The following is a 26,310-nucleotide window of genomic DNA, read 5'->3' on the forward strand; positions in this document are numbered from 1 at the left end:
TGACCAATTATCTGTTCCAGGAATTTTGAAAAATAGCTAGGACAATAGTCACCCCAAATGGCAACCTAAAGACTAGAAATTACTGTGATTTCTCACCCAGTGACAACTGGGAATGGGAAACTGAGAATAGGTTCCTGATAAACCAAATTCCAAATAAAATTTACCTACTTTCATACTACAAAATAGATCATCTGGTCATGGACTCAGTTACATAACAAGAACAGAAGGTCTTTCACTGCTTCAAAACTGTCACATACATATAAAGAGCCATTGGGTTTCTTGAATAGGACTAACAAAGAAATCCAGACAAAATGGAGAGAAAAAAACTTTGCCGGTCAAACATGTCTAATCCTGCTTTGATGCCCCACACACAAAACATGGGGGACTGGCTGCATTCATCGAGATCTGCGAATTTCCTGTAGTTTCATGACAATGTCCACTTGCATTTTAGTGACACACACTATTTAGGGTGAAACAAGTTCAAAAACTTTTAAATAAGTCATCATCCACACCCTTGAAAATGCCTTGGTGAACCACATATTAACTGATTAGGTGCTCAATGAGTTGAAACTGTTAAAATCATCAACATTTGATACATTTTTAGCAGTGGTGCCAGTAATGTCACTTGCAGAGTGACATGGTTAGATGAAAGCTTTGCAGAAATTTACTGTGACATTGGTAGTGCCTTCCAGCTACATGTGCAGACTTGCTTGTGATGCATAGAGTGCAGGGGGTAAATCTAATTTCAAATGTGTTAATCCATTTAATTGAGAGGAGACAGAACTTGCATTCACCTGGAGGTCTATATCCTGCGCCAAAATCTGTAGCTATATGAACAATGATGGAGCCAAAGAATCTGTGATGGTGTCCTTTTTTTCCCAGACAATAAGGCATGGTGCCAATCACTAAAAACAAAAACATGGTGAGTGTTTGGACACCGCTTCAATTTTTGTGACACTGCTTTTAATGACATGGAAAGAAAATGTAAGCAGTAAATAATATGTTCTCATAACTGGAAAGCATTAACATGATTTTTTAACCATCAAAAAAGGCACCCCACAAATCCATGCTTTCAATAAATGAACAAAAAGCTGGGAGTGCCAGTACTGAGGTCAGGTAGATATTCTTGTAAATGGCTTCTACAAAAGTTTGAATCATATGTGTTTGGCATACATTTTATTTCAAGTTATAGGTCCCCATTGCCTCCACTCACCCTGAGGGCAATTTACTATCTATATATTCATATGCCCTGTTTTTTTGTTATTTTATTAAAACCAAAACACTCCAGGCTAATACTTACATTTCCAAATAAAATTTGAATGATTTGAATTTAAGTTATTGATTTTGTGCCATTATTTGCCCTATGGTGAGTGAATAGTGTATCAAATTTGACAATGGAGGCCATTCCATTACTTCTAATAGTTACACATTGTTGAAATATGCAACAAAAATACCCAGTCCAACACTATCACATAGTTCTCACTAATCACAAATGTTCATCACACTAATCACACTATATATTCCACTAAAGAGTGGAAACACATTACCTCATATTTGCAACAAAGACTAACTTGAAAGTTTTGTTATAAATATTAGAGCAGAGAATCCAAATATTCCTAATAGTTTCAGAGAAACCCCCTTACTCAGTCAGTTATAAATTTACCTTATTAGTGAAAGATAGCTACAATTACAACAGCTGATAATCATTCACGTATAAGTTTTATTGAGAACCAATGCTCCATTAACATAAATAACATTCATACATGCAATACTGACCATCTAAAAGCCAGTTGTCATTTGGAAGTTTCTTTAGCTCTTCATTTACTAGATTCATCATGACATCATCCGGTACAAGACGACCTTCATTGATGAACCCCTGAACTCGTACACCAAGTGCTAGAACAAAAATAATTTTCAGTGAAAACCTTCTTACATGAAAAAACCACAAGCAATATGATAAAGAACAATTTTTGACAGTGGAACTAACAATGTGTGATATTCTTCAAAAAATGAAATCATAAAATCTTTTCTCCCCAACATCATATGACTTGACTTACGCATCTAAAAAATATCCTTCACATTTATAGACTGTTAACATATGGTGATGTAAATAAAAGACAGTTTAATAATACATGTGTAAAAATATTAAATTATGATTTATTTTGATCACTTCTGGAGAGAGTGGCTATTTTTTTTTCTTTTCTTTTTTTAGAGCACTGATAATTACCCCACTCAACTGAATATTGCATGAGATTAATTTGAAGTGATTCTATCAATTCAGCATGTTAGAATATACTTTGCTCTCAGAAGGAATTTTCATTTCGTGGTGAAGTGTGCACTGGTTTGAAAGCTTCTGTTAGATTAAAATTGTATGCCAGAATGACACTTGAACCTAGACTATGGCTCAACCATTTTCTCTACAAAACGTTTCTTCTAGAAGTGTTAGTCGTGCAATGTATCCAAGAGAACTTCTGTGAAGTTTGGAGGGTAGGAGAAAAGGTACTGCTAGAAGTAGAGCTCTGATGGTATATCGTGAGTCATGCTTGGATAGTTTAGTCAGTAGTGCCCGTGCTTGAGAAACGCAACAGTCCCAGAATGAAGTCCCAATATGGCATATAATTTTAATCAGCCAGGAGTTTTTATCTCTAATGATTATGCACATGGTATTTTCTATTAATGCTGTATATCTCATGGATCACCTTATGAACATCCTCTGTTTGGTTTGATTCTATCCAAACATCTATGTACGAGACAGCTTCCTTTACAGGATCAAAGGTCACTTGTCACTATCTAAGAACCACAAGTTTTTATTTTGTCACTTGTCTCCTCTTTCCATAGCAACTTTTATTCCCTTCATCAAAATTTTTCTCAATCTGCTCCATTTCCTTGTCTTCACACGGATGTATTTTTATAGTGATATTCCACAAATCATGAACCTTTCCATTGATGGGGAGGCTTGCGTGCCTCAGCAATACAGATAGGTGTACTGTAGGTGCAACCACAATGAAGGGTATCTGTACAGAGGCCAAACAAATGTGTGATTCCTGAGGAGGGGCAGCCGCATTTTCAGTAGTTGCAGAGGCAACAGTCTGGGTGATTGAGTGATCTGGCCTTGTAACATCAACCAAAATGGCCTTGCTGTGCTGATACTGTGAACGGCTGAAAGCAATGCGAAACTACAGCCATAATCTTTCCCTAGGGCATGCAGCTCTACTATAAGGTTAAATGAGATGGCATCATCTTGGGTAAAATATTACACAGGTAAAATAATCGCCCATTCACATCTCTAGGTGGGGACTACTCAGGAGGATTTTGTTATCAAGAGAAACAAAACTAGCATTCTACAGATCAGAGCATGGAATGTCAGATCCCTTAATCAGACACGTAGGTTAGAAAATTTAAAAAGGGAAAGGGATAGATTAAAGTTATATACAGGGTGGTCCATTGATCGTGACCGGGCCAAATATCTCATGAAATAAGCGTCAAACGAAAAAACTACAAAGAACGAAACTTGTCTAGCTTGAAGGGGGAAACCAGATGGCGCTGTGGTTGGCCCGCTAGATGGTGCTGCCATAGGTCAAACGGATATCAACTGCGTTTTTTTAAATGGGAACCCCCATTTTTTATTACATATTCGTGTAGTACGTAAATAAATATGAATGTTTTAGCTGGACCACTTTTTTCGCTTTGTGATAGATGGTGCTGTAAGTACGTGGTATCACGTAACATTCCGCCAGTGCGGATGGTATTTGCTTCGTGATACATTACTTGTGTTACAATGGACTGTTTATCAATTGCAGAAAAGGTCGATATCGTGTTGATGTATGGCTATTGTGATCAAAATGCCTAACAGGTGTGTGCTACGTATGCTGCTTGGTATCCTGGACGACATCATCCAAGTGTCCGGACCGTTCGCCGGATAGTTACGTTATTTAAAGAAACAGGAAGTGTTCAGCCACATGTGAAATGTCAACCACGACCTGCAACAAATGATGATGCCCAAGTAAGTGTTTAAGCTGCTGTCACGGCTAATCCGCACATCAGTAGCAGACAAATTGCACGAGAATCGGGAATCTGAAAAACGTTGGTGCTGAGAATGCTCCATCAACATCGATTGCACCCGTACCATATTTCTATGCACCAGGAATTGCATGGTGATGACTTTGAATGTCATGTACAGTTCTGCCACTGGGCCCAAGAGAAATTACGGGACGATGACAGATTTTTTGCACGCGTTCTATTTAGCGACGACGTGTCATTCACCAACAGTGGTAACGTAAACCGGCATAATATGCATTATTACTGGAAATTATTAAATGAGGATAGGGAGGAATATCTGGAAGAAGAAACAATAGAAGGAAAGGAACAGGAAGGGAAGGAGATCCAAATTTTAGAAAGTGAGGTGAGTAAGGTTAAGAACAGGGAAGTATGATATATCATTTGAACCAGGTAGGAACCGTTTGGAGTTCTTAAAATATGGTGATGACAAAATTTGGAAACTTGTAACACAGTTATTCAACAAAATTTTACATGGAGATTCGATACCCGATGAAATGATGCTAGAATATATCAATGCCATATCTGAGACAGCAGATTGTACAAGCTGCTCGAAATACCAAGGAATTTGTGTTATAAACACATTAATGAGAATTTTTGGGAAAATAATTAAAAACAAGCTTGAAATAAATTTTATAAATGAGGGATAACAATGTAGCTTCACTGCTGGTAGATCATGAATAGACCATATTTTTACATTATGACAGATCTTAGAGAATCATAGGGAAAAATCAAAAAACCTAGGACTGCATTACATTATTACATTAATACTTGTTCCCTAGATCATAAATACAACATTTTGTAATGATATGGAACATGTCAGTTTAAAATAAGTTTTCTTAAGTGAATATTCCAAGTTCCTTAAATGTCTGCAAGGTGATCTTAGGTGGGCTCCAGATATTATTCTGATGGTACACTTTTGTGCAACAAATAGTTTTTCTCTTAATGATGAGTTACTCCAAAATTAATTTTCATAGACATAAAAAAAAGCACATGAAACTCTTCCGAAAAAACTACTTTGGAGAGAATTATATGCGGTAAACATAAAGGGCACTTTAATTAATGTAAGACAAGAAATAAATAAACATAATATACGTCAATTGAAAATTGCTAATACACTTTCACAGAAATTTAGAACAAGCAAGGGTCTGCTAAAAGGCTTCTCCATGTCAACAACTTCATTTAACATCTACACTCATGGGGGAAAAAAAAGAGAACACCTTTTACCTCCATCTTTAAATGGATCCCAAATAACAGAAAGTATTGATCTTCTTAAGTCTCTTCCCCTCTATGTATAAGTCATATGGATCATTAGTCATGTATTCTGTTTTCTGATAATTAATCTTCAGTCCCCAGTTTCTGTATTCCATTGCTAACTGATTACATATAATTTTCATCATCCCTGTCTTGTGCTATAACTGCTTGATCATCAGCAAATAGTAGGTGATGTAAATAAACTCCATTTTTAATTTCTAGCCCCATCCAATTGCCTTTATTTGACCATGTCTTAAGACTAATGTCTATACACACTCATGTTCAGAAAATACAGAATACCTTGAATGACTAGAGACAGGACTTTCATATTCATAGGACATGTACTGGCTCTTGGTATCTTCTTCAATTAAAGATGAACCCAATCTTTCTTCCTACCTTCTTCAAGTAAAGTAAATAAGGACAAAGAAAGAGCTGCCACATATATAAAAACAGGACACAAATTCAGAAATACTAAAAGAAACAGACCCTCTGACAATGTAATTAGGGCTGACATTGAGACAGGATTTTTGAAACTACAGATCACTCAATGGATTAACCTAGCTTGTTACTCAAAAAGGGCACATTATATAAGAAGGACAAAACATCACAATTTAATGTCCCCCAACAACAAAATCATTGAAGATGGAGCACACGTTCATAACTGACATTCATGGCATAAAAATCAGTTGTGCCCTTTTTGAAAGAACTGCTTTGGTGTTTAACGATTCACAGAAGCATCAAAAAAGCTAAATCTGGATGGTTGCATGGGGATCTTAATCTCACTGCACCTGAATGAAGATCCAGTTGTCTACCTACTATGCCACAACACATAATAGCTAAAATTTACTGAGAAGTCAATAAGTTCACACGTTATGACAGAAATTAATGGTTCAGACTCAGTACAGAATGCAGCGAGATGAAATATTATGTAACTTGTACCACAGACCAACACAGTATCTCACTTATGATGAATGAGAACGTCATGCATTACAAATCACAAGAGGAAAACATATATGGTAATAGTCAACCATGGCAAAAAGAAAAGCAAATTGCATATTAAGAAACCATTTACAAAAACTGTCAAGTCCAAGCAACTTCCCTGATGATGAAATAAATCTCGGGTGAACAGCCTGGTATGAGTGTGCATAGGACACAATATTTCAGCAATCGACCACGTTGCCATCATCAGGTGCACTGATGTACTAATGGGTGGTGGGCCGGTGCCATGTATATATAGGACAATCCCCCTCCCGATTCTCCCTCAGGCACTTCCTATGACTCAGTGCGGTCCACGCCCAGCACGCGGTCCAGGTGCAGCATCCGTTCTCCCGCCATCTGGGTGCTGCATCCTAGGTCTTCTTGTTCAGGAGGGTCTGCCTGTACTGCTCTCGTTATTCTTCCCTCCTCCCCCGAAGTCGGTACACTCTGGGAAATATCCTTTTTCTTCTTAATCTGGGTGATCGTGGGTCCCCATGCCTTGCTAAGGATGTAACCGCTGTCACGATTTAGTTGTGGCTCCTTTACTCTGATCTCTATGGCTTCTTTGATGACACAGTACCAGTATTTGGAAGTCTGTGTCAGGACTTTGGTTTGGTCATAATCCATGCTGTGGAGTTCCGACAGGCAATGCTCAGCGATTGCCTACTTACTGGGCTGTTGCAGTCTACTGAGCCGTTGATGTTCTCGGTATCAGTCCTCAATGGTACAAATGGTCTGCCCTATTGTATACACTACCACATTGGCAAGGTATCTGATAAACCCCTGATTTACATAGACCAAGGTTGTCCTTGACACTACCAAGAAGGCTCTTGGTTTTGCTTGGAGGATGGAAGATGGTTTTTCACTTGGTGTTTACGTAAAATGCGTCCAATTTTTCCAGATAAGGCCCCACAAAACAGAATAATAGCCAAGGCCGCCTCCTCCTGAGGTTCATCCTCAGTTTCCGCTGGTGCTGCAGGTGTGGGGTGTAGAGCCTTCTGAATTTGCCCTTCCTTGTAACCGTTCCTCGGAAACACGGTCTTCAGATGGTCCAATTCATGTTGGAGGCTGTCCCTGTCGGAGATGGTGTGAGCTCTGTGTACAAGAGTTTTGAGCACGCCATTCTTTTGTGCCGGGTGGTGGCAGCTATCTACATGTGGGTACAAATCAGTGTGCGTCTTCTTCCTATACATGCTGTGGCCCAAAGTCAGCTCATCTTCTAATCAAAACATCTAGGAAAGGGAGCATCCCATCCGTTTCGATCTCCATGGTGAACTTAATATTCTCGTGTCTGGAGCTGAGATGAGTGAGGAAGTCTGCCAGCTTATCTCTTCCATGTGACCAGATAACATATTTAAAGAAACAGGTGGGTTTTAGATGTGCTGATTCAAGAGGTTCCTCCTCGAAATGTTCCATGTACATATTTGTGACAACAGGTGAGAGTGGTCTCCCCATGGCTACTCCTTCTGTCTGCTCATAGTATTCACTGTCAAATATGAAGTAAGTTAATTTCAGAATATGTCTGAAAACATTGGTGGTCTCTTCGTCAAATTTCTGGCTGATGAGTTCCAAGGATTCTTGTAATGGAACTTTAGTGAATAGAGATACCACGTCGAAGCTCACCAGTATGTCAGATTCCTTAAGCACAAGGTTGTTGATGCATCCCAGGAAATCCACGGAGTTACGGATATGGTGTGTACATCTCCCAACGTAAGGGCTAAGCAGTTGTTTGAGGTGCTTGGCGAGAAGGTATGTTGGGGCACCAACATTGCTGACAATGGGACGTAATGGAATCGATTCCTTGTGCACCTTTGGCAGTCGGTAAAGTCTAGGAGGAACAGCTGCCCTTGGGCGTAGCTTCTTGGTAATCTTGTCAGGGAAGCCGGAATCCTTGAGAAGCGCCAGAGTCCTCCTCTCAACCCTCTTTGTAGGATTGGTGTCAACCTTTCGGTATGCGTTGTCACCAAGTAGGCCTCACATCTTCTCAGCATAATCCTGTCGGGATAGGATCACTGTTGCAGGTAATATTACTATGCCTGAATCTTCTCTTAGCTCCCGTATGGTGGCCCTCTCCCTGTAGGAGACGTTCGGTTTCATCAGCTTTGTTTTGATTAGAGCTCTGCAGGTTTCGCGATGAACTTCTTCTGCAGCTTCAGGTGGAATTCAAGCGCCTGTTTGTTCCACTGTGCTAATGATGTCAGCAATGGGTACATCTTTAGGAGTCAGAGTGAAAATCAGTCATTTCTTAAGAGCTGAAATAGCGTCATCATCAAGTTCCTTGTTAGTGAGATTGATGATGGTCTTTCTGCTGCCATCAGAAGGTTGTTTCTCCGATATATGTTCAAACTTGGATGCCTGCCGTCAAGCTGACTTCCTCTGGTTGAGTCCGCTGTGGCCCAAGTGACACCATCAACCCAATCCCACATCCTGGGGTTGGACTGGTTGGCCAGTTGTAGATGTAACTGTAGGAGTTCTTTGTTGGTAGTGTCCAAGCACCACCGTGTGAAGTGAACTCTCTCTCATATCAAAGCTAGACTGGCACATTTCTTGATTCTTCTGGCTGCCGCTCAGTCGATGTGATGCTTGACCCTAGCAAAAGTCAGTACCACACATTCTTCTTGGTACTTCATATTAAAAAAAACAAAGTGGACGACTTCTCCGATGACGCAGCTTGTCGATCCTTTTCATGCTGTGATACATCTCCTCCCTGTAGAGGTATGTCACGTGATTCTTCAGTTTTCTGATGCAATAAATCTCTGTTGAACAGCCTGGTACGAGTGTGCATAGGACACAATATTTCGGCAATCAACCACGTTGCCATCATCAGGTGCGCTGATGTACTGACCAGCAGTGGGCCGGCACAATGTATATATAGGACAATCCCCTTCAAATCCTCCCTCAGGCGCTTCCTATGAGTCGGTGCAGTCCGCGCCCCACGCGCGGTCCAGGTGTAGCATCAATTCTCCCGCTGTCTGGGTGCTGCGTCCTAGGTCTTCTCGTTCAGGAGGGTCTGCCGACACCACTCTCGTTATTCTTCCCTCCTCCCCCGAAGTTGGTACACTCTGGGAAATATCCTTTTTCTTCTTAATCCGGGTGATTGCGGGTTCCCATGCCTTGCTAAGGATGTAACCGCTGTCACGATTTAGTTGTGGCTCCTGTACTCTGATCTCTATGGCTTCTTTGATGACACAGTACCAGTATTTGGAAGTCTGCGCCACGACTTTGGTTTGGTCATAATCCATGCTGTGGAGTTCCGACAGGCAATGCTCAGCGCCTGCTGACTTACTGGGCTGTTGCAGTCATCAGCCAGAAATTTGACGAAGAGACCACCAACCTTTTCAGACATGTTCTGACATCAAATTACTTCTTATTTGATGGTGAATACTACGAGCAGACAGAAGGAGTAGCCATAGAGAGTCCACTCTCACCCGTTGTCGCAAATATGTACATGGAACATTTCGAGGAGAAAGCTCATGAAACAGCACATCTAAAACCCACCTGTTTCTTTAGATATGTGGATGATACATTCGTTATTTGGTCACATGGAAGAGATAAACTGGCAGACTTCCTCACTCATCTCAACTCCAGACACAAGAATATTAAGTTCACCATGGAGATCGAAATGGATGGGATGCTTCCTTTCCTAGATGTTTTGATTAGAAGATGAGCTGACGGCACTTTGGGCCACAGCGTGTATAGGAAGAAGATGCACACCAATTTGTACCTACATGCAGATAGCTGCCACCACCCGGCACAAAAGAATGGCGTGCTCAAAACTCTTGTACACAGAGCTCACACCATCTCCGACAGGGTGTGTCCTATGCCCACTCATACCAGGCAGTTCATCCAAGGTTCATTTCATCATAAAATACACCTGGAGAAATTGAAGAATCACAACTTCCCTGATGAATAAAAGAAAATTATATATTTTCTCACATATAAAAGCCCACACAGTGTTGATTGTCTTTCCAGTAGAATACTTGTTTGTTGACCAATGACCTTGGCAGTTTGGTCCCTTAGGAATTCACACACACACACATATATATATATATATATATATATATACATATATATATATATATATACACACACACACACACACACACACACACACACACACACACACACACACACACACACACACACACACACACACACTCACTCTTCCGATTTATTTCATTCCTAAGTGAACTGTATTTCTGTATTCCTGAATTGCCCTGAACATTTTTGTACTTCTTTCTTTAGTCAATCAATTGAAATATTTCTCCTGTTACCCATGGTTTCTTTGCAGTTACCTTCATTGTACCTGTGTTTTTCTTTCCAACTTCTGTGACTGGCCTTTTTAGAGATGTTGAATCCTCTTCAATTGAACTGTCTATTGAGCTATTCATTATCATTGTATCTATAACCTCAAAGAACTTCAAGCATATCTCTCATTCCTTGATGTTTTCATATTCCACTTCTTTGAGCATAGATTCTTCCTGAATAGTCTCTTAAACTTCAGCCTATTCTTCATCATTACTTAATTGGGATCTGGGTCTATATCTGTTCACGGGTATGACTTACAATCCAATATCTGATTTTGAAATCTTTGGCTGACTGTGATGTAATCTAACTAGAATCTTCCCATACCTACCGGACTTTTCCAAGTATACCTCATCTGCCTGTGATTCTTGAACAGAATATTTACTGTTAGTACCTGAAATTTGTTGCAGAGCTCAATTAGCATTTGTCTTCTCTCATTCCTACTCCCTAGCCCATATTCTCCTGTAACCCTTTCTTCTACTCCTTCCCCTAAAACCACATTTCAATCATCCATTACTACTAGATTTTCATCTCCCTTTACTTACTGAATTAGCTGTTCAGTGCCCTCATATACTTTCCTCGCGTCTTCATCTTCTGCTTAAGATGTTGGCATGTATGTCTGAACTTTTGTTGTCAGTGCTGATTTGCTGTCAGGTGAGAACAACGCTATCACCGTACTGTCCACAGTAATGCACTCTCTGCCCTACCTTCTTACTCATAATGAATCTTACCCCCATTATACCATTTTCCGCTGCTGTTGATATTACCCAATACTCATCTGACCAGAAATCCTTGTCTTTTTCCCATTTCACTTCACTTACCCCCACTCATCCAAGGAAAGAGGAAGAAGTCATTGGGTACCGTGCTGGGAGAACTCAGTGGTTGTGGCAAAATTTGGCAGCCCAAACAAGCAATATGTGTGACTGTGTCCTGTACAAAATGCGTAGGGCATTGTCGTGGAGCAAAACAACCCCTTGGATAGTTTCCCCTGATGCTTCAACTTGATAACCTCCTGTAATCAAGTCAGAAGATTTTGGGGTATGCTCCTGTAACAGCCCTTATAAGCATAACTTGTAAGTACCACACTGAGATAGATCCAAAATATCTCAGCACTATCTTATTAAATGATTGTTGGTTCTTTGGCCCCTTTCCAGTGGTGCTGAAGCAGCCTTTGCTTACTTTGCTCCTTCGTCTCAGGATCATAGTGATACACCTAGCACTCATTCAAGGTGATCAGATGGACAAAGAAGTCATCCAGATTGGCCTGACATTGCTGCGACATGTCTGTTGCTGCCTCAGTTTGGCAGACTTCTTCAGTGCGTGTGAACTGACACAGAACTCAATAAACAGTGACCTTTATTGTGTTCAAAATGTCATGCAAGATGAAAACAGATCCATACCAGATTTTCATTTTTTCTACAAATACCTCAATTGTGATACACAGGTATCTGAGCGTCAGGGCCTCCATTTCTCCTAAAACTCCTCGTTCTTGACAGACAAATGGTCTACCAGTTTGTTTTTCATCATACAGGCTTGGATGGCCACACTGGAAGCACATGTGCCATCTAACTACAGTATCATATAATGGTGCACTGTTGATGTACACTTCTACTGACTCAGTAGGGAATGTTTCTGTGTTGTTCCACTTCAAATGAAAGGGAAAATGAATTAACTTATGAAACTATACTCTATCAATGGGCTCCTCTAGCAGTGTCAATGAGTACTGTGACATGGGGGTTCCAGTGTCTACCATGACTGCAGCTATAGACCTGCACACAAATATAAATTTTATTAGATGATTTCAGTTTTTGGGGTGATGATTACAGTTTCATGACAAACCCTCACTCACAATGAATCAGAAGATCTGAGATGTTGCAATGTGCAATTTTTCAGTTATAGTATAAGAAGTGTGACATGAGAATTCACAATTATCACCAACCTGTCTGAATAATGAAATTTTTAGACAGTGATATACTCTAGAAATCAGTCCCTACTTGATGATTTGGTTTCAGTGACAGATGATATATGCAGTAAATCACAGTTTGGCCTTATAATGGTAACAGATTCACTCATCAAATATTATCAGGATTAAAGTACAATAATATCTCAATACAGCATTTTTTGTGATCTGCCAAAAGCTGTAGAATATGAAGATCACAAAACTGGGGCTTTATGGTACCAAAAACTATTTATAGACTAATTCATAAAATATTTAAAACATGCAAATGTTACCTTATATAATTTAGTTAATGGAACTTGAATATGAAGATGAACGGTTGGAGGGAGGGGGGACGAGGGGGGGGGGGGGGGGGAGGAGAAGAAGAAGAAGAAGAAGAAGAAGAAGAAGTGGAGGAGGAGGAGGAGGAGGAGGAGGAAGAAGAAAAAGAGTGTTTTCTGGCTGAGGGAAAATCATTAATAGGTTCTGCAATGTTTGAAGACAGTGCATACTTCTCATACTTCTCCTTCTCAAACAGTAGATGTTAAAAGTCACACATTTAAAATACAAAAAACAGTACTAGTGTGTTTTGCAAATTACTTATTTAATTTAAAAATTTCTAGCACATGTAGTATGGTAGCAATTGAAATGGTAAAAAAAATATATATATATGAAAAAATCACGCATTTTGTAGTTGCAATGATGGATCAAAAATACACTCATGAATTATAAAGCAACTACAGGCACTATGGCCACACAAATGAGGAATTTATTACATGGTTGGATGTTATTGTTTGAGAAAGAAACTTCTAAATTTTTGCATGTACGGGATGATGGAATTGTGTTCCTCACTGAACACGAAAGGCAGATACTGTGAGCTTGCAAAGTGTGGAGGGAAAAACGAATGGGTAATGCAAATGAGCAATGTAACAAAAGACATCTGAATACTAAACAGTTCATTTATTGAAATGTTAACAGGCACAATTAATTGTAGAAAGGTAAGTTGCCACAAAACTGTCTACGAACAAAAATTCTCAATCAAGTCAATTCATGAATCCCCATCGTTCATGAAGACATTACACGTACACACAATGGGTGCCCACAGTCTGTGTGTGAGGAATCAGTATACATAGTTCTTTAGACAACATGAGACACATCATTGATACTCTTGAAGTATGGTAGCAATCTTGCCTACTATTTCTTTACAGACATTGTGAGAGCCTGCAATGCTGTTCGCTTTACAGAAATATAAAACTGACTTCCCATTCATGTCTTCATGGGCCGTGCACCTACCTGGTAGCAATACAGCAAGCCGTTAAGTTCTGATAATGCAATAAAACGTACATAAATTTAACACCAAAGAAACGTTAAATCACTGGACTCACGTGGAGAACTCAGCATCAGTGGAGGAAGTCAGGTAGTTGAGGACATTTCCAGCAGCATGCTTTAAGAAACAACCCCACGCAATGTGGCAAAGAGGCTGAGATGCATAAGGTTCACGATGTGGTTTTATGACAGGCAATATGTCGTCTGCTGCATGCTGCAGCACGAGATCTGCTAGGGCAGATGGGTGGCAGGCATGAATGAGTAGTAGAGCACTGCCACATAGTTCCCACCCCCACCCCTCCCTCCCACCACAAGAAGGAGAGTGCAAGTTTCAGGATGCAGTGGCCACTCCAAGTATCGATCAGTGGACTGCGGCAGTCAACAGAACAGTGTTGGCAATGCTTGGGCACCTGGCAACTGTGGAGGCCACAGTATGGCATATGGTTGGTTCTGGGGCATCTCATCATGAATAAGGGGTAACATCCCACCAGACAACCAGCAGGTGCAAAGGGCAGCAATGCACCATGCTTGGCAGGCATAGTTGAGTGTGCTGCAGTGCATGTGCAGGGTCTGGAAGAGGGCTCAATGGTGTGCTGGAGTTTGGACATGTCATGCAAATCAGCTAGTGTGCAGTGCACACCATGCAGGTGGCGTAAAGCTTGCCTTGCCTTGCCATGCCATGCTGCCGCCATACTGGCTCACGCATTGTGAAGGAGGCTTGTGCCAATGTCACAGCGGCAGTGACAGGTGCCTCGGAGTTGAAAGCATGGTGTTGGTGCATTTTAACTGCTAGGGTGCCAGAGGGCAGGTCCGGCAGTGGGGTTGAGGTGGTAGGTGATGTTGGCAGCTCTGATGGGGCATGCGGCGATGTGAATGGCAGGTAGCCTGCCCTCTTGGGTCCCAAGCGCTGCCTGCCAGCTCAGTAACGATGGCTAGAGTACCATTTTCATAGCTCAGTGTCACCTCAATGTCAACAACTGGCGGCAGGCAAGTGATGAGGAAGTTGAGCATTTATGCCATTTTGATTGGTCAATGGATACTGTGGTGGCAGACCCATTGAGATACACAGAAATGATCTTCTCCCCACATGTTTGAGCACAAGGTGTAGGTCTGAAGAGTGCACGTGGAGCAGTGGCTGGCTGGCATCCAACCAGAACATTAAATCCAAGCACGTGCAAAGCCCCAATGCATGAAGGACTTGCCCTCGCCATGGCATTGCAGGAGTGTTAGGTGCAGTCACGCCATGCAGTCATGCAGCTGCTGTATGAAGGCCAGTGTGCAGGTGATGGCCGATAGGACTGCACCTCAAAGAAGTTGCCTGGGATGGCAAGCAGCTGTCAGTACATCAGTACATGACTTTGGTGGGTGACACACCCAAGTTGGTTTTGTGAGCCACCCGCAAGCCTGGGAGAACAAGTGGCTGGGTAGTAAACCAAGGTATGGACTGAGAGGTAAGGGCAGCTTTCAGGGTATACTGGAATCTCTTCACCATGCTGTTAGTGGCCGGGTGATGATTAGTCATAAAATGGATGAGTATACTGATATATTGAGAGCTTTAAATAGGCAAGATGTGAATTATTATCTGCTGTCCATCATCACACTTCTGGCTACCAAATGAACCTCTCACTGATAGTGAAGCGGCTGTTTAATGATGGAAGGGGGTCTACATTGACAATATGGACATGATAAAAATTATGGTCCACCAAGAAGGGATAGGGGTGGGCACATGGTAGCCTATATTGGAGCACTGGCAGAGGAGGCAGGTGCAGGCCCAGTTGGTGCTGGATTCCATACTAGATGAAATACTCCTGCATGAGGGCCATGGATTCACAGACACCAAAGTGCGACAGTCCATGGAGGTGTGTGAATGCTGTCTTCTGAAAGTCTGGGAGAAGGCACTGGTGGATGTGTTTGGTGGAGTCACCTGGGTGGTCAGAACTTGCACAGAAGTTGCACCAGACGTGTAAGTAAGTACTGGGAAACATGTGCAGTTTGAGGTTATGGCTGGTGTTTGGGTCATTATACAGTCTTAGCAACTACATCTACATCTACATCTACATCTACATCTACATCTACATCTACATCCATACTCCGCAAGCCACCTGATGGTGTGTGGCGGAGGGTACCCTGAGTACCTCTATCGGTTCTCCCTTCTATTCCAGTCTTGTATTGTTCGTATTGTGATTAGCTCCCTGGACAGTGTAGTGAAGAGGAGGGGGCAGGGGGGGGGGGGGGGCAGCAGCAGCTGAGGCAGCCAGCAACGATATTCTCAATGCCTTCCATGTCAGTTGTGAACTGCATTATTTATTCCTGCTGATAGAACTGCTGAGGGGAAATCTGAGTGCCTTCCTTTCAACAAAACTCTGTTGTAAGGAGGCACTGGTAGATGAAGATCTTGAAGGGGTGTCCTTCCATCCAGGGATAAAAGTACCTCACCATCTCATATATGCCAAGGAGTTCATGTTCATATGCAGCCCAGCTCTGCTGCAGCACAGAGAACTCCATGGAACAGAATGCCAGCAGCTGCCAGGAACATTCAGCGCAATGCTTAAGGACAGCACCTAGAGCAGACTGGCTGGCATCAGTAAAGATCACAAATGGGGCAGTTGGATGGGTGTGGACCAGGAGAGCAGCCTGTGAGGGGTCATGTTTCATTTGTTTGAAGCTCTCTGTCATATGCATCATCCAGGGAATAGCCCTGCTACCTTTAGTGCAGTCATCCTGGAGTGCAGAAGTGAGTGGTGATTGCAAGCTTACAGCACTCTTCAGGTGGCACCATAAAAAATTTGCCATCCTGAGGAACCTGTGGAGTTCTCTGAAGGCTTTGGGGTGTGAGAAAGTGGAAGCAGCCTGAACTTTCTCGTCCAATGGGCAGAAACCCACAGATGACATTCTGTGTACAAGTAAGTTGATCTCCACAACATCAAAGATGCACTTCTCCAGACTGATCATAGTTCCCATCTCTTGGAGTCTGGAAAATATCTCCTACAGGCGCCGGTGGTGTCCTGTGAGATTGCACGAGTAGATGAGGATATCATCCAGGTAGGCAAAACAACACAAGGTGCCATGTAGGACATTGTCGAGAAAGCGTTGCCAGATCTGGGCGGTGTAGCAGAGTGCGAAGGGCATAAATACCCTTTCTAGAAGACTGAAGGGACTGATTACTGCCCCCTTTTCCACATTCTCTGGGGTGACCAGAATATGCATAAATGCTTTTACACAGTTGACTTTGCTAAAGATAGTTGTGCCGGACATATCGATGCTGGAGCTGTGCAAGACAGGCACTGGGTAGTGGTCGGAGACCACCTCGGCACTGAGGGCTTGAAGGTCACCACACAGATACCAGCAGCCATCTGCTTTTGGGACTAGGTGTAAGGCAGAGACCCATGGGCTCTTTAAGGGGCAGAGCACACTGGCAGTGATTGATAGAAACTGATGCCTTGATTTTGGACTTGTGTGGCTCTTTGCTTACCCAGCAGAAGGCAGCGGGGGCCCATGTCATTGTGATGTAGTGCAATATATCATGGTGTACCTCCCAGGGGGAGGGGGAGGAGGGTGCTGGAAGGATGGATGAAGAGAGGGAATTTGGTGAGGTGGTCAACAAAGGAGTCAAAATATGACAACTGCTTGATGGTGAAATGGATGGCAGTGCAGGATCTACAAGGAATGGAACAGCGGGACATGCCATCTCCGATAGGGTGATCTGGCAGGTTGAAGAGGAGGCCGTAGTGGGTGATGACGTCAGCACCAAGCACAGGGTCTGTAACATCAGCCATAGTAAAGTTCCATGCAAACTCTCCCATGTAGACTGGGTGAGAAATCTGTACCACATTTTTACAGACTATAAGATGCACTTTTTTCTTCAAAAAATTGCCTCCAAAATTCAGGTGCAGCTTATACTCAAAATGAATATAAAAATGTCCAATGTTTGATTCAAAATTCCCACCAGTCTTAAAAATGGTTCACAAGCTTGCTAATACTGTATCCCACCCACCCTGCCATCACAATCCCAGAACACTGTCTAGGCTATAATGCATCATTGCAGTCTACGGTGCCAGTGAACTTGAACTGAAAGTGATTTTTGTAATCAGTAACAATACAATATTTTTGTTGGTAGCTAGTTTCCTAATGGTAAACAAAGAGGTATTCATATGATGTGGGCTATAAATTGAAAGTAATAGCATATGCAGCAGAACATGGATACATAGCAGCTGAGTGGCATTTCAGCTCTCCACCAACAGAAAATACCATTTGCAATTTGTGGGCTAGTAAAGAAGAATTGAAAAAAATGAGGAACAATAAATGTGCAAATAGAGGATTGAATGCAAAATGGCAAAAACTAGAAAATGACATATTGAAATGGATTTAAGGACAGTGTCAAAATGGCTTTCGAATTAATACAAAAATGATTCCAATACACTCTTGTAAGTTAGTGCTACAGTGGAACTTAACAGACTTTAAGGGTGGAATTGGTTGGTGCTACAGGTTTATGAAGCATCATGGACTTAGCATATGAAACAAAATCAAGATATCTCAGAAAATGCCACAAGAGTATGAAGAGAAAATATTCTTTTTTCATCACTTTATTATTGAACATTGAAAGAAAACCAGTGTGGAACTGAGGCAAATAGCGAACATAGATGAAACTCCTCTGACATTTGACGTGCCGAGTAAACAGAACTGTTGCCATGAAAGTCGACAAGAAAAAATGCACCTTCACTGTTGTCCATTCATGTTATGTTGATGGTACTAAACTTAATCCAATGATTATTTTCAAGTGCAAATCAATGCCAAAACCTTCTGAAATACCAGCTAGTGTTGTTCAGGTACATGACAAGGGTTGGATGGACAAGGCTGGTATGAAATTATGGGTTAACAAAGTGTGGGAGAGAAGGAAAGGTGTTTTATTGAAAAAGAGTTCTCTTCTTGTGCTAGATCAGCTTAGCAGTCATTTTAAAATTCTGTGAAAGAGAAACTGAGACAGGGAAATACGGAGCTTGCTGTTATTCTGGGAGGACTTGTTCAACAATTGCAACCTCTTGATGTCTCAATAAATAAACCATTTAAAGTGTATGTGTGAGAGAAAGGAACACGTGGATAATGGGTGACACCAAACATGAATTCACACCAAAGGGAGCTTTAAACTGACCTATAATCAAAAAAGTGTGTCAGTGGATAAACCAGTCATGGTGTAGAGTGAGAGAAGACATTATTGTTAAATCTCACAAGAAGTGTGGCATAAATAATGCTCTCGATGGCAGTGAAGATCATCTTATATATGAAGAGGACAATTATGATGACAAAAAGGAAGAAGAAGTAGTTCAGATAATGATTTTCAGAGATTTTAAAGGTCAGTTCAGTTTTATACACTAAGATCACTAGCTGATCAGAGTGGTGTGCACCTGTGTGAGCATGCATGCCTCATTTGCAGGTATCACAGGGTGGAGATAGGCATGCCCCAAGTGCTGGGGTGGGGGGGTGGGGGGGGGGGGGAGGGGGCTTCGTGTAGTCAAGGGCAGAGGTTAGCTTTTTCATCTCACCAATCATACCGGTTTGAGCTCCACCATGTCTATGGAAGGTTTGTGGGATGTGGTGGGCATGGGTGCTGGTACAGCCTGTACATGTGGGAGACTGTGCAACAGGCCATCACAATGTTGTGAGGGCTTTGCAGACCCTCTTTGTTCACTATGACAGCTGCCGCATCAACATTCATACAGTCATGTGCAGCTAACACCATGCAGACTTTGGCAGGCAGACACTAACCAAATTTGAGAGTAACAGCATTTTTGGAATGATCGCAGGCTTGGCAAGTGCACGGAGGTGCTGGAGGAGTTGCAAGGGCCACATGTCAGTGAATTCTTCTGATGAAAATAGTGTGCACATGCACTGCACTTCTGATGAGGCCAGCTATGCTGTAAGCTGGTCTTTCAGGACACTGAAGCTGCTGTACTGTGGCAGGCTTGCGATGATGTCGTGCGCCTCTGCAGCAAACAAATATTCGACTGGTGCAGCTGTTAGGGAGAACTGTGTAGAGTTGCTGGTAATCGAGGACCCAGCAAATATAGTCTCTGCAGAAACAAATCACAGACAGGGGTCACAGGAGATGAAAGGCAGGAGATAGATGGTGATGCCGGCCGGGTGGGAGAGGATGTGTGGGCCGGGGCGGTGGCAGTCCCTGCAAGTTGCGCCCAGTGGCTGAGGAAAGTGTGAGACCCAGCCACATGCATTTGTAGATCAGGGGGAGGGGTAGTGTGGGGGAGGGAATGGGTGGTCGGTTACTGGCTGGGGCTGAACTTGAAGGTAGTGGTAAGCCAGGATTGGACTCACCCTGCAACGTGATGCTTCACTCACTGTGTTAGCCCTCGAACAGCAGAGTAGTGTGCTGTACTACACACTTGGCCCAGTGTTGTAACTGCTAGTCAGGTGGTGGGGGAACATGACACTGGCAGTCGGTTGGTGCACACAAACATGGTCCAGCATGGTGGGCACTAGACGAGTGGCGTGGTAACGTGACACCAGCAGCCACTCAGTGTGCTGGCCGTGGTATGGAGCTTGGTCTGAGGAGTGGGTTTAGCTGGGATCACCAGTTTGGGAATTGTGTTCCTCAATGAACATGACATGTGGATACTATGGGTTTTCTATTTGTGGATTGTAAAAAGGATGGGTAAAGCATGGGAAAAAATGTAACAAAAGATTTCTGAATAGTAGACAGTTCTTTTATTGGAAGGTTAATAGGCACAATTAATTGCAGAAAACATTTACAAAGATAAGTTGCCACAAAACTGCCTATGAACAAAAACTCTCGATTGAGTTCTACCACTCATGAAGGCATTACAAGTGCACACAAGGGATGCCCCCCACCTGTGTGTGGAGGATCATTTTATACAGTTCTTTTGAGACAACAGGAGAAACATCATTAGAATTCTTGAAATATGGTGTCAATCTAACCTATCAGTTCTCCATAGTTGTCTGGAGCCTGCAATGCTGTTCGCTTTATAGACGCATAAAACCAACTCACCACTGATGTCTTCATGTGTTGTGCACCTATCTGATAGCATTATGGCAATCTGTTAAGTTCAGATAATGAAATGACTTGAACATACACTTAACACAAAAGAACACTAAACCATTGCACTTGTTGCATGGGCAGCTCGGCATTGGCTTGGGAACTCTGGGATTTGGGGACACTTTCTGTAGCGTGCTTTATGGAAAACCCCCACATGCATGGTTTTGCCACGTACGTCGCAGAGAAAACTCTTGTCCTCACATGCATACAGTTTGCAATGCAGTTTTCTGCTCAGTGATGTGTTTTCTGCTACAGTGCAAAATCATCTGCAAGAGCTGATGAGTAGCAGGCACAACCGTATACTAGTGTGTCGTTACAATGATATGAATTAAAATAAAAGCATTCTGAAGCTTATTATGCAGCTAGATGCAACAACATTTGCACATTATTTCTTTGCAAGCAATGGAGAAAAAGGCCAGTAGTAAGTACTGCTATACTTCGTCTACATTCTTTATCTAACATTATTTTGAAAAATATTATGACAGCTAAGATTTCATAAGCAAAGCTTTTGTTGCACAAAAATGTACAGTATGAAATGTACAGCATGAATAACACTTGGTGTTCATCCACAATTACCCTGTACATAACTCTTTTAGTTGTTAGGCATTTTAACTAAAGCCTCGCAATACATAAATTCTTCAATTAAATATCTTGTAAATAATTCATCACATATTATAATATCCATAGTTAAGAGACTAGAAAGAAAAATTACATTTATTACTCATAGTTAAAGACGAATTTGACTCAAAATTATGCTTGCAACAAAAACATTTCAGCACCTTCTGAATAATTTAAAATGCCTGACATGTTTCATTTTGACAACTTCACCATTTTGTAAATTAATTATTATTCATAAAGTTATAATGCAGCATGTGTAAAACAATCATATGAATATTTTTAGGTTAGCAACAAAAAGTAGGTTACACACCTAGTGTGGTATTTACCCATGTGTACATGGGTGGCAATTACTGGTGTCAGATGAATTAACAACCTGTGCACAAGTAATTTGACAGCAAAACTATAAATCATGCAATTGGTATCTGAAGTATGTAATTGACTGACAACACCATATTTTACTACCTGAATGAATTTGGTCTCTCATTCTTTGTGCTGCAATATTTGACTTGTTGATATCAATTGGCAATCACATCATCTATTAAGCAATTAACTACCACACTGGAAATAAAATTTTAATCCAATTTCCACTGATGAGATGCACTTTACCTTCAATGAAAATAATGATTAATACCAGGATATGACATAGAAAGAAACAGCTCATTAATTCAGCACTCATTCATAAAGACCATGTGCTACAGGGAAGGGAAATTACAATCAGTAATGTGATAAGCTATGATTCTTGTTTATCTGTTGACTCTCATAATTTGACATGCAGAGCATAACAATAACACAGAAATATTCTGCAGATTCATTTTTTTGTCACAAGAAACACAACAATGTTCTGCAACAAGACAGTGTGCATCAGTCAACAAATACTATGAGTTGTTAATAACATTCTTCAAGTCCTGGTTGCCTATTAAATGCAGCAAACTTCAATGAACAACTGTAGAAATAATTGTGGTGCTGTTTCACAGCAATCCTATACAATAAAATGTCCTTTAACACAATTTCCTTTCTTTTATAATTAAGAGGCATCAATTCATCATTAGTAATCTGATTGTCAGAAACATACTTCACCTCTAACACAGCCACAATATTTCAGTTTTAAACTTGACTTTTGCTCTGTAGATACTAAACATGTATATTTATACTCGGTCAGCTTTGTTCCGCCTCTCCACCACTGAACATTGTTGGCCAAAGTGCTAAGGCACTGTGGCTGTCTCTGTATTTGTCGCTCTGGAGAAGATCAAAAGTTCATATGCTGAGCTACAATTTTCTAGTTTTTTTTATGTACCTGTCTATATAGGGAGCAGATACAATCATTCCAGTGTGTGTAGCCCACCCACAACTTTTCATTATTGCATAAATATTTGCGGACAACTCCCATCTCTCTTATTAATAACGCATGTGTCATTGCTGTGAGACATAATCCAGGTGCAATACCTGTCCCATTTATCCACCTAGCACATCCTTCTGGTCCTGTCAGAGATATATCCATACGGAATAAGAGGCTTGGACATAGGTAAAAGCAGGCATATGAAATGGCCACCAGTTAGCTCTTCAACTGGATACAGAACCATCACCAATCTGTGGCCAACATCTATGAGTTGTCATCAACACTGCTGTCTCAGTGATATCACTCTCCCTTTCTTCGATCCACCGCTCCTCCTCCTCCTCCTCCTCCTCCTCCTCCACCTTCTTTCCTAATTCCTCATTTCAGTCTCATTCTCAAATAATTCTGTCAGTGCTTTAATTAAGCCAAAATTTTTCTCAACTTCCTAAGATAGAGGCAAATAATACAGCTACAATTATGGTTTTCATTTTTATAAATAAATTTGTAAATTTTCTAAGTAACTTCCTATGAGGTAATTAACATACTTCTTCCTGCACCTACTCATGCTCACAAAGAACATACCACCAAAAGTAATTGTTCACAGTGGCTTGTCACTGGAATGTTAAACCCTACTCATCCTCCTTGTTCAAGGTGATTATCTCAATGCACTCATTATGAAAACAAATGACTTTTGCATCACAAGAGCAAATGAGCAGGCATCTTCCAGGAAATTTTAAAACAGTGAAGACTCCATTTTACATGCTGATTTATTCTGGAAGCAGGCATCTGTTACCCTAGCAAGTTGGTCTGTCTTAAGTTTCTTCTGGAGTTATATTCACAATTGTCTTAATTTATGCTAGACAAAGTGGAAAAGAATCCAGAATGAACAAGCATCTACGCTGCAGCCACCAGATGTCGATCTCTTTGAACACAGTGATTGTGAAACACATTAATCAGGTGATACAAATGTTGAAAAGGGTAGGCACTCAACTGTGTTGCATTCATAATCTCTTACAGACAACACAATATGAAGCTTCCACTGACTCAAGCTGTGTTATGAAGAGGCAGGAGGTAAAATGCCTCATGCCAGAGGATAATATGCACCTGCATTTAGACATTTCCAAACCAGTAACTTCTCAGTTTGGATCCTTGTGCCACCTGTCTCATTTTAACGAAAGAGGATGGAGAAACATGATAGTTGCACAGTCATCCAAAAGAAATATTACATGAGCAACATAAGTCCTATCTCTCATAAATGAACACATCCCTCTCTTCTCACACTTACAAGAAAGCCAGTTATTGTTTTAAATTTAAGACTTACTAGTACACACACACAGTTTTTCATATGCATCCAATGTATATATCAAGGTACTACACCAAGACAACTGAATGCAGTCAAAAATCATTAATTAACATGCTTATACTAAGATGGTATCTGTTCTTTCGGGCATGTCTGAAAGAACAGATACCATCGGTGACCATGCAGCTCGTTAGAATGAAATTACAATGAAATGAACACCCTTAGCTGCTTACAGGCGTTGACATACGTCAACGGGGACAGATGAAAATGTGTGCCCCGACCGGGGCTCTAACCCGGGATCTCCTGCTTACATAGTTAAGGCTCTGACCACTTGACCATCTTCTTCTTCTGTGCGAATGCACAAACAGTGCCCGAACTCTTACGGGAATTGGCAACGCACCGCAAGTAATGAGTATAATGGGCGGGGGCACTACGAATGTAGTGTGGGACAATACGTTGAGAATGTGGGTTGCGCGGGAGGCGTGCCAGAGATTAATCCCTGCAGTCGCGATATCCTCTGTGTCCTCAGTGGCTCAGATGGATAGAGCATCTGCCATGTAAGCAGGAGATCCCGGGTTCAAGTCCCGGTCAGGGCACACATTTTCATCTGTCCCCGTTGACGTATGTCAACACCTGTAAGCAGCTAAGGGTGTTCATTTCATTGTAATTTCAATTAACATGCTAACTGCCATAAGCATAGTGATGAATATTTCACTGCCACACCAGACCACAGTGTCAGGTTTGAGGCTTTACTGTGGCCATCGGTAGGCAGATAGTGTCAGGTGGAAGACACTGCTGTGGCAGCTGGTGGGTTCAAATGGCTCCGAGCACTATGCGACTTAACTTCTGAGGTCATCAGTCGCCTAGAACTTAGAACTAATTAAACCTAACTAACCTACGGACATCACACACATCCATGCCCGAGGCAGGATTCGAACCTGCGACTGTAGCGGTCACGTGGTTCCAGACTGAAGCGTCTTTAACCGCATGGCCACACCGGCCGGCCCAGCTGGTGGGCACAAGGTGTCAGGCTCTGCTGCTGCCAGTGGAAAACCTCCAGTGGCAGTCAACATGTTGATTACCTACAGCCAATAAAACTTCCATACATATTTGAATTGGACTGGATGTTCATATGAATCTTGCCAACCACATTGATTTCTGCTGTGTCTGCCAGAAGATATGGGGGGCAGACTATTTAGAAGAGCGCAGTATAGTTAAAATCACTCTAGAGAGAGAGCACATGCTATAAGGACTATATACACACAGTACCTCAACACACGACCAGACCTCATCGAGTGTCTTAGGACTCATGCACAGTTTACATCAAAAAGAGCCGACCTGGACACTGTACAAGTAATGTTAGCCATCATTCACCGAATCTAGGACTACACCAGTATTTAAATAAGACAGATCAGTGCAAGTGAATACTGATCTACACTGAAGCACCAAAGAAAGTGGTGTAGGCATGCATATTCAAAAACAGAGATATGCAAACAGGCAGAATATGGTGCTGCGGTTGGCAATGCCCATATAAGACAACAAGTGTTTGGTGCAGCTGTTAGATTGGTTACAGCTGTTACAATGGCAGGTTATCAAGATACAAGTGAGTTTGAAAGTGGTGTTATAGTCAGCGCAGAAGCTATAGGACACAGCATCTCTGAAGTAGAGACGAAGTAGGGATTTTCCTGAATGAACATTTCACGAGTGTATTGTGAAATAAGGAACACAGTAAAACATCAAATCTCTGACATCACTGTGGCTGGAAAAAGATCCTGCAAGAATAGGGCCAATGATGACTGAAGAGAATCGTTCAATGTGACAGAAGTGCAACCCTTCTGCAAATTGCTGCAGATCTCAATGCTGGGCCATCAACAAGTGTCAGCGTGCAAAACATTCAACAAAACATCATCAATATGGGTTTTCAGAGTCTAAGGCCCACTCATGTACCCTTGATGACTGCACAACACAAAGCTTTATGCCTCGCCCGGGACCCATCAACACCAACGCTGGACTGTTGTTGACTGGAAACTTGTTGCCTGGTCGGACGAGTCTCGTTTCAAATTGTATTGAGCACATGGGCATGTATGTGTATGGAGACAACCTCATGAATCCATGGACCCTGCGTGTCAGCAGGGAAC

The 26,310-nt window shown here is 41.7% G+C and overlaps 1 protein-coding gene across 1 annotated transcript in view; it reads right to left on the minus strand.

Moving 5' to 3' along the window:
- The window catches only part of LOC124555405 (GTP:AMP phosphotransferase AK3, mitochondrial), an 88,676-nt gene that overhangs the window by 42,380 nt on the left and 19,986 nt on the right, over positions 1–26,310 (minus strand). The window contains exon 2 of the mRNA XM_047129302.1: positions 1,777–1,896. Within this exon, the coding sequence (XP_046985258.1) occupies positions 1,777–1,896 (120 nt within the window). The remainder of the gene's footprint in view (positions 1–1,776; positions 1,897–26,310) is intronic.

The sequence above is a fragment of the Schistocerca americana genome, chromosome X (assembly GCF_021461395.2).
Source record: "Schistocerca americana isolate TAMUIC-IGC-003095 chromosome X, iqSchAmer2.1, whole genome shotgun sequence".
Classification (NCBI taxonomy): domain Eukaryota; kingdom Metazoa; phylum Arthropoda; class Insecta; order Orthoptera; family Acrididae; genus Schistocerca; species Schistocerca americana.